The sequence below is a fragment of the Scyliorhinus torazame genome, chromosome 22, assembly GCF_047496885.1.
Source record: "Scyliorhinus torazame isolate Kashiwa2021f chromosome 22, sScyTor2.1, whole genome shotgun sequence".
Classification (NCBI taxonomy): domain Eukaryota; kingdom Metazoa; phylum Chordata; class Chondrichthyes; order Carcharhiniformes; family Scyliorhinidae; genus Scyliorhinus; species Scyliorhinus torazame.
In genome coordinates this window covers 105317607-105331878 of record NC_092728.1, presented here as the reverse complement: position 1 = coordinate 105331878, position 14272 = coordinate 105317607, and the positions used below count along the sequence as shown (strand labels likewise).

General features: G+C 42.7%; 1 protein-coding gene across 6 annotated transcripts in view; it reads right to left on the bottom strand.

The window, feature by feature from the left end:
- sptan1 (spectrin alpha, non-erythrocytic 1) overlaps positions 1 to 14272 on the bottom strand; it is a 138656-nt gene that overhangs the window by 82569 nt on the left and 41815 nt on the right. For all 6 annotated transcript variants that reach the window (XM_072488829.1, XM_072488827.1, XM_072488828.1 and 3 more), the window contains exons 10-19: positions 13686 to 13821; positions 12956 to 13057; positions 7249 to 7386; positions 6921 to 7031; positions 6753 to 6830; positions 5775 to 5930; positions 5154 to 5358; positions 4453 to 4634; positions 1970 to 2213; positions 1168 to 1290 (exon numbers count right to left, since the gene is read on the bottom strand). In XM_072488829.1, coding sequence (XP_072344930.1) covers positions 1168 to 1290; positions 1970 to 2213; positions 4453 to 4634; positions 5154 to 5358; positions 5775 to 5930; positions 6753 to 6830; positions 6921 to 7031; positions 7249 to 7386; positions 12956 to 13057; positions 13686 to 13821 — 1475 coding nt within the window. The remainder of the gene's footprint in view (positions 1 to 1167; positions 1291 to 1969; positions 2214 to 4452; positions 4635 to 5153; positions 5359 to 5774; positions 5931 to 6752; positions 6831 to 6920; positions 7032 to 7248; positions 7387 to 12955; positions 13058 to 13685; positions 13822 to 14272) is intronic.

Genomic DNA, 14272 nt, shown 5'->3' with positions numbered 1-14272 from the left:
CACGCTGGGGGGCTTCGCCTCCTTCCACATTAGCAAGATCCTTCGCCGGGCTACTAGGGACGCAAAGGCCAGAATGCCGGCCTCTTTCGCCTCCTGCACTCCCGGCTCGTCCACTACTCCAAATAGTGCTAGCCCCCAGCTTGGCTTGACCCGGGCTTTCACCACCTTAGATACTGTTCCCGCCACTCCCCTCCAGAGCCGGACATGACCAAAACATATGGACATGGTTGTCTCTGATCGGGGACCACACCGAGGCTCCCGTCGCACCCGTGTTTGATAAAACAATTGTACTTAGTAGTTCTGAAATTTTTCTTCAGACTGGGCCCAAATATTTAACCTCTCACCTCCCTGAGCCAAGGGATTTCATAAAAAACCTTCCTGACTTCCGACTCTTATTTTCCTTCACTGTTTTGCTGCTTCTTGTTCTCTCCCCAATACTTTTATTTCTCAAGACATTTTCTTCAGTTTTCTCCTCCTCACTACATTTCCTTCCTTTCCTACAGGAAGGGAAGCATGGGTGAGTGACTGCTTATTACTAAAAGAAATAGCAATAGGAAGTCAACAAGCTGTCTCCTGCTAAATGTTAGCCAGGACTGTCCCAGGCATAGGTCGCAAAAAGAAAAAAGTTAAGCCAAATTATTCTTGTTCAAGATCAGGACAAAATCCGAATCTTTTCGGCTTTCTCACCGGGGAACTTCCCGAAGAGGCCACTCTTAATCCCGTTTCCTGCATTGAGGAGCTCCACTCACCAGGCACCAGCAGTGCCTAGATGCCATCCCCCCAGAGGGCAAGCACCTAGAGGCCTCCGATCCCCTGGGAAACCCCAATCTGGTATCCATTTGTGGGGACCAGCACCGAACGGCACTCTCCCGAGGACTCCAAGGCGAAATGGGTTAGATCCCAACGCCTTGGGTAGATCAGGCAAAATGTATATTAGGTTGAGACTAGCTGTCTCACTCGAATATACAGATTTGCAAAATAGTGACCCCGCCCATTGTGACATTTCCCTAGATCGCATTAGATCTCATGAGGCGTGGTGAGACGGGTACATCCCAGAGAGGGATCTCCCGGTCGGCCGTGCCGCTTTTTGGGAGCAACACAGCCGGTAGATTGCACCCATAAAAGAGCTGAAAAGCAATTATTTATGGCTATTAGTTTGACACCTACCAGCTTCGACCATTGCATGTCCTTTCTGGGCTACTGCTTTGATACGTGGTTCATGACCAGATATCTCTGCCTGGAGGGCCTGGTGTTTTTTAAGCAAGTTCTGTACGCCAATCAAATCCTTTCCTGGAATACAAGGTTTTAGTTGTTAAAAACGGTACACTAATATGCATGACAATGCAAAGTGAATTTCTTATTTTTGTCTAATCTCACATAGAGATTTCTTGCTTTGAAACATTCTATCAGTGCTAGACACTTTGCGGTACCTTACACAAGTGATCACTGTTAGTGCAAGAGCTCTGGCCAGTAGGCAAGGAATGGATACAAGTAGTAGAGTGCAGATTCATCGGAGCATTACCAAGGCTCCAAGAGAGAAAGGAGATATTATGTAAACTAGGCTTATATTCCATGGAGCACAAGTTCATGGATGACTTGTTTGAATTTTTAGGATTTTGACAGGGATTGTTGAGGGGAGTTCAGGACAGGGGAGACCAAGCTTAGAGACAGGCCATTCAGGCAATACCTCCACACAAAAGGGTAATGGAAGTATGGGGCACCCTCTCTCCCACAAAAGGCAACACGCAGTAACTCAATTAATAATATTACATCGGAAATAAAAAGATTTTTGCTAGACAAGGCTATTAAGCAATATGGAGCCAAAACAGGTGGATGGAGTGGGAGGCGGAATTACCCCCTCCTGTTCTTGTATCTTGAAGATAAAATGTATGTATGTGGGGGTGAGAAATTAAAAAAACTTATAGAAAAAGAAATTACAACCCTCAGTAAAATCCAAAATTGTTCTGACCTCTGTTGGTGGAAGCTGCAATTGGCTCCTTTTCCCGAATCCATGTTTCTTCGTCTTCAATATCACGGAAGAGCTGTTGAAGTCGGAGAGAGTCAGCAAGTTTCTGTTTACGAGTCACCATTGGGTCTTTCAACGCCTCATAACGACCAACCAGGGTTTCCTGCTTCTTCTTGATATTGTCAGCATCAAAGTGTCCACCTTCCTGGAACTGTCGGGCTTGGATATTAATTCCATCAATACGGTCCTACAAGCAGAGAAAGAATTGCACACAAATGGTTTCATTCTTAAAAGTTAAATCACCAGCTTAAATATCTAGAGCATCTCTTTTCAAAAATAAATGTAAACGTTAGAAATCATTAAGAGGGGGTACAGGGCGAACATGGAGGCTTCTTTGATGTACATGCACATCAACTAAAATCAACACAATCTAAATCTTATGCCATTGGCTTGCGAGTTAAAATTAATTTCCTGCAGAACAGTTCCACCTAATAGCTTGAATATAAGCCATCAACATCTGGCTTGTCCCATAATGAACAGCACTAAGCAGTAGAAATTCTTAGAATGATACGGCACAGGGTAAGTACTTGAATTTCATCCCATCACAGCAATCTTGTACTAGCTCTTTGCCCAGAGCAATCCAATATACCACTTTCCTGCCCTTTTCTGTACTCGCCGTCTTCATTTTCAAATACTTGATTCTCTTTTAAATAAGATTTAAAGATATTGCATAACCACATGTTGTAATAACCATGTATGAAAACACTTCAACTTACTCCTATGTTCAAGTAATAACCAAGGGTCTATGCTCCCTCCCCCCTGCTTACCAATTTGCCACTAGTGCAAAGTGAAAGAATATTTCACTATTTATTTTGGCATTACTAGTTTCCAGAGAAGCAGCTGGATCCCTACTCAAATTTGCTAAACTTTTTTGGCAGGCCCTTACCAAACTGAGCCGATTATTTCAACACAACATTAATAGCGATGTGGCTACAAGAACAAGTCAAAGGTTGGGAATTCTATGATGAGTAACTCACCTCCTGACTCACCAAACTCTGTCCACCATCTACAAAGGCACAAGTCAGGTGTTTGGAACTATTTCACGGTCACTGGGTTAAAATTCTGGAACTCCCTTCCCAACAGCATTGCGGCTGTCCCTACACCACATGAATTGCAGCAGTTCAAGGTGGTCCACAACCACCACCACCATCTCTAGGGCAATTAGGGATGGGTAATAAATGCTGGCCTAGCCAGTGACGCCCACATCCGGAGAAAGAATAAAAAATAATTTCACAGAACATTCCATATTGCAGAACAGATGCGGTTCAAACTAAGACACTGTGGGTGTGGTGTTACCCAAAGGAGGAAACTATTCCCCCAAGAGAAAATGCAGATTCAGTCACTTTCCAACCTCACAGCTGGTGTTGGCACCAATTCCTATGAGCTGCAAGTCAATCTCCTTAATAATAAACATTAGTATTATAATCCTGTATGAGAATAATACAAAGGGAATAACTCCAGAAATCCAACTGAAGGGGCCCCAAGAACTCATTAACATTGAGCATTACAAACGATTTTGGGACAACTGCTGGAACCATTTGCAGAAGCTAAATGGGGGAAACCTACTATCGGAAATGGATTCAAATTAATTTAACTGACATTGATCATAGAAACAAGTTTACCTTTTATGAGAAGATATACAGTGCATGGCTTTTAAGTAAACAATAAAACATTGAATAATTGCACTGCAATGTCAAAACAGACTTCATGCAATAACTTCCTACATTAAAAACAAACCTAAAAAGTTCTCATACAGTGAGGCTATTGCACCAGTAGGTGGACCAGTCATCAAACCTAGGACCTTCCTGGTCTGTACAATTCAGACCAGGAAGGTCCTAGGTTTGATGTCTGGTCTATGCTATGTTAACTGATCTTAGCTAGGACAGCCGTAGAGATGCTGAACAGCACTCTCAGGTTGGAGAATGGAAAATCGCCAAAGCTCCTACTCCTATTGTCTATAAGCATGTGTGGACATCAAAAGAGGACAGGTTCAAGTTTGGCTACCGCTTGGGTGAAATGAAGGAACAGTGCACAAATGTGAATAGGATTGGAATTTACTGTTCTCATTGAATAGCCTGCTAACGATCATTGCCACAGTTCACACAAAACAATGAGCATCTGGCTGAGGAACCAGAGTATGTCCATTGCCCATGTAACCATACCCCCAAAAGAAATCAATACATTCAAGAGGTGGAAGAGAAATAATATATTACATAGTTAGAACTTATGATTCGGAGGGAGATTGACAAGAGTGGGTGCTGGGAGGATGTTTAAAAATAAGGGGTCTCCAATTTAAGATGTAGCTGTGAAGGGAAGTGGTGTTAAGACCACAATCAAATCAGCCAAGACCCAACTGAATGGCAGAACTGGGTTGATGAGCTCAATTGCCTACTCCGGCTCCTATTTCTGATGATCTATTTCCATACCTGATGCGCTGCAATATCGGCTTCCAGCAGTGCTTGTTTTTTCTGCAGGTTTTGCACACTAGTCAAATCCTTTCCATAATCATCTGAAGCAAGGTGACCTTCAACCTCATACAACCAGAGTTCAATGTCTTCTACATTGCGGTTAAATTGTTGCTGCTGGTTGGCTTCACGTAGTTTAATACCTGTGTACAAACAAAAGGCTCACATTAGTGACTAGAATATCTTTACCCCATCCCCACCATAAACACTCACTCTCTCCATCACAAGTGCGCAGTAGCAGTGCGTGTACCATGCATCACTAGGTCAAAATCCTGGAACGACTTTTATAACAGCACTGCGGCTGTACCTACACCACATGAACTGCAAGTAGCCAGCTCACCACCACCTTGTCAAAAGTAATTAGGGACAAACAACAAATGTTGGCCTGACCAACAACCCTCAGATCCCATGAACGAATATAAAAATAAACTGGACCCAGATACAGAAAGTAGCCAGTTGGAAGAAATATGGAAGGGCTCCTGACACCTTGGAATTTAGTGGTTGGGAGCGCACCACAGAAGGAACAAAAGTGAATTTACATAAAACCTTCTCTGCTGTGCCTTTGGTTACCACAAAAATAAACACTTTATTGAAAATGTTAATGACAAGGCTGTTCTTGACATGGAGATTTCATTCATACAAAACATCGGTTATTTCCTGACCTTTCATTTCTGTGGCCTCAAGCAGTCTTTTCCATAGAGAGGTGACTTCATTCATACGAGCAGTCACTTCATCCGAAGCATAATGATTAGCATCAATCAGTTCTTGTCCAGCTTTCTGTAGAGTATCAATTCGACTCTGGTTGGCTGAAAGTTCTGCTTCAAAAGCCTGGTGCTTTTGAACCTTTCCTTGCAAATTGGAGGGATCCTGGTCCAGATCAATAAAAAAGACATTACAAGTGTATCATCAATATTTCAAACTAATCAGTTAGTAAATTTGCCTTCAGATTTTAAGCTTGGACTAAGTAGACAGTTATTTGGAGATATACTCACTCAATTCAGAAAAAGCATATTAATTTGAACTTGCGGGGCACAGCCAGTAAAATCCAACTTTGCAAATGAACTTTAAATTTTATTTAAATTCCATTTAAATAGATTAGTTTATATCCAATCAGGCAAGTGTTGTGCAACCCCTGTCAGGTCAAAGTGTTCCACAGTGACAGATGCCAGAAGCACTATTGTTAAAAGAATGGATTTAAACAATCATAAAAATTGTTCAATTCCCTTAGCATTGAACTTTAGGCATGCAATAATTTACACCCAGAACACTGGATACAGCCTCACCTTGTGAGCTTCATCAGTGGCAGTTTTCATCTTCTCATTTATCCAACTCTTCAGCTCATCGGAGTCACGGAAAAACTGCTGCAGACTAAAAGAGTTTTCTAATGCCACTCGTCGATACATGGCACGCTCATGAAGAGCATTCCGACGGCTCAGCAGCTGTAACACAAAGGTTGGTACTATGAAGGGGAGATGGGGCTTTAATTTTAAAAAATATATATAAATAGTGAGTTCTGATCTGGAATGCACTACCTGAAGTGGTGGAAGCAGATGCAATAGTAACTTTCAAAAAGGACTTGGGCGGCACAGTGGTTAACACTGCTGCCTCACAGCACCAGAGACTCGGGTTCGATTCTGTCCTCGGGTGACTATGTGGATTTTCTCCCAGTGTTTGCCTGGGTTTCCTCCGGTTACCTCTCACAGTCCAAAGATGTGCAGGTTAGATGGACTGGTTATACTAAATTGCCCCCAGGTGGGATTACGGGGATAGGGCAGGGGAATTGGGCCTGGATAGGGTGCTCTTTCAGAGGGTCGTGGCCTCCTTCTGCACTGTGAGGTTTCTATGATTTGAAAGGAGAGAAAGAATTGCAGGGTTTTAGGGAAAGTGCAGGAGTACAACTAATTGGATAGCTTTGTCAAAGAGCAGGATGATGCAAATGGCTTCCTTCTGTGCCAATGAAATCAGTCTATCCCAGGGAAAAGTGATCCACTTTACCTTGCGCATTAGATTTCAAGAAGAAATTCAGAATTAGAAACTGCAGTATAAAAAAAATAAAGTTTATCAAACTCAGTGCAAGCACCAGATCTGTATCTTTGGTTATACATGAAGTGGATTAAAATGTGACTTTAAAAGTGAGAGAGAAAAAAAAAAAAAAAAAAAAAAAAAAAAAAAAAAAAAAAAAAAAAAAAAAAAAAAAAAAAAAAAAAAAAAAAACAGTAAAAACACTTAAAAGCTGACAATACAAATCACTTCAAATTTACCGCATCACGACGTGCTGCAACATCTTCCTTTGCATAGTGGTCACTCTGAATCAACTTGGTGGCAAATTCTTCCAAAGCCTAAATGAGGAAAGAAAAGTGGTTGTAAATTGAAAAGCGGAAGATAGTTATAACATTTATGAGGAAATGGGACAGCCTCAGCAAACATACCGTAATTTTCTCTTCTTGAGCGCCAAGGGACTTTTCAAAATCTTCGTGCTTTTTCAGAAGTGCTTCTACACTATCCAGTGAATCTCCCAAGTCTTCGTTCAACAAAAACGCCTATGCAAGGGCAAGGTTCAAACAAAATTATTCTCAGCTGGAATGGTACCCAGAGATGGAATAACATCTTAAGTAGGTCTTACATCCTAATGACTCAGTATTTATTGCTGGACACAGCATTATAAGACATTAGAAGACTAAATGACGACTAACATTCGATCAAGATCACACACACACACAATTTCATCACATGGCAGAGGCATTAAAATACACTCACCTCCTGTTTGCTCATCCAATTGTCCACCTGTTCGGTGTCACGGTAGAAGAGCTGTAGATCCATGCACTGCTCATATTGGTGTCTACGGAGTTCCCATAAATCTAGCAGAGAAACCTTCTCTTCAGCAAGAATTCCAAGCTAAACAAGAATCAACAAACATTTACAGCCATCATTTTCAACATATAAAAAGGCATAAAGCACTGGAAGTGAATACACACACACACACACACAAATCTAAAAGATAGCTCTATCCAAATATTTTCAATGTTCAGCTCGGTAGGATGGGCGAAGAAAGGGGTCGGCCATAATATATACCGGGTCAACCAAATAGTCATGCCTAGTCTCAATTCAGCATAAATATGGGGTCGTGTGAGCAGCTGAGGAAATGGGATGTAGATCGTCTGAATTAATAATGATGAATTTTGTTATATTGCTAACCAACATTCAATTCAATTTCACTTCATGTAGAATTCACTTCAGATACATTGCTCGTTCATTAGAAAATTGCATATATATGAGCTAAAATACTTTGGTCATTCAGATTTGGGGAGGAAGTGGTGTAGTGGTATCATCACTGGACTAGTAATCCGCAGACTAAGGGTAGAGCCCTGGGGTTCCAAGTTCAAATCCTGCCACAGCAAATGGTGAAATTTGAATTCAATATAAACCTGGAATTACAAGTCTAATGACAAGTATGAAACCATTGTCGTAAAAACCCATCTGGTTCACGGATGTCCTTTAGGGAAAGAAATCTGCCGTCCTCACCAATATGGCCTACATGTGACCAGACCAAAGCAATGTGGTTGACTCTTAACTGCCTTCTGAAATGGCAAAGCAAACCACTCAGTTCAAGGATAATTAGGGATGAGCAACATGCTGGCCTTGTCATCACTTCCCATGAAATAATAAAGAAATAAAAAGACAAGGCCTAGGGCATACCACCTGTCCTCACCCGAGTTGAGGCCCTTAGGCAGCCAATTAATGGAGTTGGCAGGAAATGTTCATAAGAACTAGGAACAGGAGTAGGCCATCTGGCCCCTCGAGCCTGCTCTGCCATTTAATGAGATCATGGCTGATCTTTGTGGACTCAGCTCCACTCTCCGGCCCGTACACCATATCCCCGAATCCCTTTATTCTTTAGAAAGGCATCTATCTTTTTCTTAAAAACGTTTAAAGAAGGAGCCTCAACTGCTTCACTGGGCAAGGAATTCCAGAGATTCACAACCCTTTGGGTGAAGAGGTTCCTCCTACACTCCGTCCTAAATCTACCTCCCCTTATTTTGAGGCTATGCCCCCTAGTTCTGCTTTCCCCGACCAGTGGAAACAACCTGCCCGCATCTATCCTATCTATTCCCTTCATAATTTTATACGTCTCAATAAGATCCCCCCGCATCCTTCTAAACTCCAATGAGTACAGTCCCAGTCTACTCAACCTCTCGTCATAATCTAATCCCCTCAACTCTGGGATCAACCTAGTGAATCTCCTCTGCACTCCCTCCAGTGCCAATATGTCCTTTCTCAGGTAAGGAGACCAAAACTGAACACACTACTCCAGATGTGGCCTCACCAACACCCTATACAATTGGAGCATAACCTCACTAGTCTTGAACTCCATCCCTCTAGCAATGAAAGACAAAACTCGATTAGCCTTCTTAATCACCTGTTGAACCTGCACACCAACTTTTTGTGACTCGTGCACCAGCACACCCAGGTCCCTCTGCACAGCAGCATGTTTTAACATCTTACCGTTTAAATAATAATCCAATCTGCTGTTATTCCTCCCAAAATGGATAGCCTCACACTTGGCAACATTGAATTCCATCTGCCAGACCCTAGCCCATTCACCTAACCTATCCAAATCCTTCTGCAGACTTCAGGTATCCTCTGCACTTTTTGCTTTACCACTCATCTTAGTGTCGTCTGTAAACTTTGCCACATTGCACTTGGTCCCCAACTCCAAATCGTCTATGTAAATTGTGAACAACTGCGGGCCCAACACTGATCCTTGAGGGACCCCACTAGTTACAGGTTGCCAACCAGAGAAACACCCATTTATCCCCACTCTCTGCTTTCTGTTAGTTAATCAATCCTCTACCCATGCTACCACTTTACCCTCAATGCCATGCATCTTTAGTTTATGCAGCAACCTTTTGTGTGGCACCTTGTCAAAAGCTTTCTGGAAATCCAGATATACCACATCCATTGGCTCCCAGTTATCTACTGCACTGGTAACGTCCTCAAAAAATTCTACCAAATTAGTCAGACACGACCTACCCTTTGTGAACCCATGCTGCGTCTGCCCAATGGGACAATTTCCCTCCAGGTGCCCCGCTATTTCCTCCTTAATGATAGATTCCAGCATTTTCCCTACAACCGAAGTTAAGCTTACCGGCCTATAATTACCCGCTTTCTGCCGACCTCCTTTTTTAAACAGTGGTGTCACGTTTGCTACTTTCCAATCCTCTGGGACCACCCCAGAGTCTAGTGAATTTTGATAAATTATCACTAGTGCGTTTACAATTTCCCTAGCCATCTCTTTTAACACTCTGGGATGCATCCCATCAGGGCCAGGAGACTTGTCTACCTTTAGCCCCATTAGCTTGCCCAATTCTGCCTCCTTAGTGATTACAATCATCTCAAGGTCCTCACCTATCATATCTTTATTTCCATCAGTCACTGGCATGTTATTTGTGTCCTCCACTGTGAAGACTGACCCAAAAAACCTGTTCAGCTCCTCAGCCATTTCCCAGTCTCCTATTATTAAATCTCCCTTCTCATCTTCCAAAGGACCAATATTTACCTTAGCCACTCTTTTTTGTCTTATATATTTGTAGAAGCTTTTACTATCTGCTTTTATGTTCTGAGCCAGTTTACTTTCATAGTCTACCTTACTCTTCTTTATGGCTTTTTCAGTAGCTTTCTGTTGTCTCCTAAAGACTTCCCAGTCCTCTAGTCTCCCACTAATTTTTGCCACTTTATATGTTTTTTCCTTCAATTTGATACTCTCCCTCACCTCCTTAGATATCCACGGTCGATTTTTCCCCTTTCTACCGTCTTTCTTTTTTGTCGGTATGAACCTTTTCTGAACACTGTGAAAGATTGCTCCCAAGGTTCTCCACTGTTCCTCAACTGCTTCACCATGAAGTCTTTGCTCCCAGTCTACCTTAGCTAGTTCTTCTCTCATCCCATTGTAATCACCTTTGTTTAAGCACAAAACACTAATGTTTGGTTTTACCTTGTCATCCTCCAACTGTATTTTAAATTCCACCATATTGTGATCCCGAACTATGAGATCATTAATCAATCCTGCCTCATTACACAGGACCAGATCTAGGACCGCTTGTTCCCTTGTAGGTTCCATTACATAGTGTTCCAGGAAATTATCCCGGGCACATTCTATAAACTCCTCCTCAAGGCTGCCTTTACCAACCTGGTTAAACCAATCGATATGCAGATTAAAATCTCCCATGATAACCGCTGTACCATTTCTACATGCATCCGTTATTTCTTTGCTTATTGCCTGCCCTACCATCCTGTTACTATTTGGTGGCCTATAGACTACTCCTATCAGTGTCCTTTTCACCTTACTATTCCTGATTTCCACCCAAATTGATTCAACCTTGTCCTCCATAGCACCAATATCATCCCTTACTATTGCCCGGATGCCATCCTTAAACAACAAAGCTACACCACCGCCCTTACCATCCATTCTATCCTTTCGTATAGTCTGATACCCTTGGATATTTAACTCCCAGTCGTGACCATCTTTTAACCATGTTTCAGTCATGGCCACTAAATCATAGTCATTCACGATGATTTGCGCCATCAACTCATTTACCTTATTCCGTATACTACGAGCATTCAGGTAAAGTACACTTATGCTGTTTTTTATGTCTTTGTTATGAATCCTAACACCTTGATCAGTAACTTTTTCGCAATTTATTTTTCCTCTTACCCTTTCTCCTAATTTTCCTTGTCTTTGAACCCATATCTCTACATAATAACCTGTCACGTAACCTGCTGCCTTGATCTCCATTAACCATTATACTGTCCAGAGCTTTACATTTCCCTTCCCCCCAACTTGCTAGTTTAAAGTCCTTGTGACCAACCTATTTATCCTATTCGCTAGAACACTGGTCCCAGAATGGTTCAGGTGAAGACCGTCCCAACGGTACAGGTCCCTCCTGCCCCAGAACCGATGCCAATGCCCCATGAAATGTAATCCCTCTTTCCCGCACCACTCCTTTAGCCACGTGTTAACTTCTCTAATTTTCTCAACCCTATGCCAATTGGCAGGTGGCTCGGGTAGTAATCCAGATTATAACCCTGGAGGACCTGTTCTTTAATTTAGTTCCTAGTGTTTGATAATCCCCAAACAGGTCCTCTTTCCTAGTCTTACCTATGTTGTTAGTCCCAACGTGGACCACAACAACTGGATCCTCCCCCTCCCTCTCCAAAATCCTTTCAAGCCGATCAGAGATGTCCCTCACCCTGGCACCGGGCAGGCAACATATCATGCGGGACTCTCGATCTGGCTTACCAAGGATGCCATCAATCCCCCTAATTATAGAATCAGGGCGAGGAGATGCTTGGCCAAGGTGGAGGGGCACCTCCTTCAAGGGCCTGGTTACACATCAGCCACAAGCCACTCCTTCCCCACACACCAGCCGAACACCGCTCCTTCCCCTCTCACCCAGTTGAATGGGGTTACTGGGTTATGGGGATAGGGTGGTGTGGGCTTGGGTAGGGTGCTCTTTCCAAGAGCCGGTGCAGACTCAATGGGCCGAATGGCCTCCTTCTGCACTGTAAATTCTATGATTCTAGGTTCTGACCGCTCTTCCTCCAGCCTCTCCATCAAGATCCCCAACCTCCTCCACCCTGCCTTTCCTAGGCCTTACCTTCCCTTCCCCACGTGGCCCCACACTTGTCTGGTCCTGGTTCTGGGACTTGGGAGACTGGTTGTAGTTTCAGTCCTGGTGGTCAATCAGATTGGCCAGCAGCTCTCTGAAGCAGGGTGGTTGTGAGGATTTGTTCCCCACTGACTCTGTAAGGCAGCAGAGCAGGAAGTCCTGCCATCCGAAAAATCCTGCCCTAAAGCTTTCACCTACTGGTCGTGCATCTCTTCAACTCTCTCAAACATCTTGGTATATTTTGAAGTTAAACCCAACAGTTTTGAGGCTTCTTTTCAAACTACAACCGCAATGTTCAGGGTGAGTTGACTGTAAAGATGCTATACATTCCCTATAGGGTAGTGAATGAACTGGAAAAGACATTTCCATTCAGACAGTTCAGGTGGCCAACCAAAAATAGCACTGGCCTGGGAGGAGGCATGTCTGATCTACACTTAGCAGTAAAAAGGTACATGTCCTGGAGGCAGCACCTGTAAAGTGAATGGATAAGGGAAACTGCAAGTCCTTGAGGATAGGCAGGATAAAAATATCCCACAAGATGGTTTTACTTAACTTGAAAACGGAGTAAATTCCCAAGTGGCCTCAACAGTCGACAAATTCTCTCATTCAGCTTCAGATTAAATTATCCTCACTAAGATTCAGGTAGTCGTTTCTAAAACATTTTCCGATCCAAAAAAGGAAAAGCACTGCAACGTTTCATGTTATTTTAAGTACAAACAGACTTCCCATCATTTTAAAAAGATTCGTTGTCACGAACTAAAAAAAAATGTTTACGTTTTATTACTGGTATACTGTACCTTCTCACGGACTTCATCAGATGCATAGTGCCCACCGCTGAGCAGGGCCTGTCCTGCTTCATCAGTAGCCTTGAAACTGTCCTCATGAGCATCAATCTCACCCTAAAAAACATCACATTTGAGATTTGCATATCTCCATGAGTTCTTAAATATTTGCTCCTCATGTCATTCAAATACAACTGAAGACTTTATAAGCCCCGTCTATTCATTATTAAAAACCACGTCAAAAAAAACATTTTTTTAAAAACACGTCAATTCATTATCATACTCTTGATTAGGTCTTCATTGTAAGCCTTTTGTGGTGGTGCACTGCAGAACCTTTTTCACCTGTGCTTTATGAATTTGAGCCCCAATAAACAAGAAATAAAAATTGAGACCAAAAGAGAAAATGCTGGAAAATCTCAGCATGTCTGGCAGCATCTGTAGGGAAAGAAATGAGCTAACATTTTGAGTCCAGATGACCCTTTGTCAAATTGATCTGGATATACTGATTAAGCAGTCTGCCCAAAACGGGTATAAAACTGCCCAAAACATGCAAATCAGATTCCTACACAAAATTCAGTGACAAGTGTTTGATATGCCCCATTCGGTTTCCTAAGGGAATGAACATTTTCCAGTCAAATGTATTGCAATAGATTTGAACCTTAGTTATGAACCTCTCATTTGACTTTACTAATCTCTCAACGCAAGTGCCTGCACAAACAGATTGATATCAGAGGACTAGAATCACCTTGTGCTCCTGATGTCTGTCAAGCAATGCCTCTGCTCCAGCCACATCATTCGCCAATTCATCAGCACTGATGAGAGCTTTCATTTCAGTTACCCAGCTGGTAAGATCACGGAAATCAGCCAGGAAACGCTGCAGTCTAGGAAGAAAGTAGTTCTGTTCTAAACATGATCACTGATGAGCAGTATCCAAAATCACACTTCCTAGTATCAAAGAACATTGTAGCAGACTTCCGCTGGCGACAGGCAGAAGGTCACGCGCAAGTTAACTCCCGCCGTGGTCTTTGTTTTTTGGACTTTTTAAACCCAGTTCCCAGGGATTTGGTTATCAAAACTGGCCCACAGTATGGAATAAGAAATTTGTCAATGAAAATATGCCGAAAACTATGAAGAAGGTTGGCCCAGGAAGGCAGTGGGCCTGGCATTGTGTGTGGCTATTCATATCACGGTGGAAACGCTGACTGGAGTGATGGCACAGGAATTTGGAAGACAGTTTGCGAAGCATTGCGAGGGGCAGGGTGATAATGAAACCCTTAAGTGGATAATTGAGGAGGCACTTGGCCCGATTCGGGAGCAGCTGGATAAAACCTC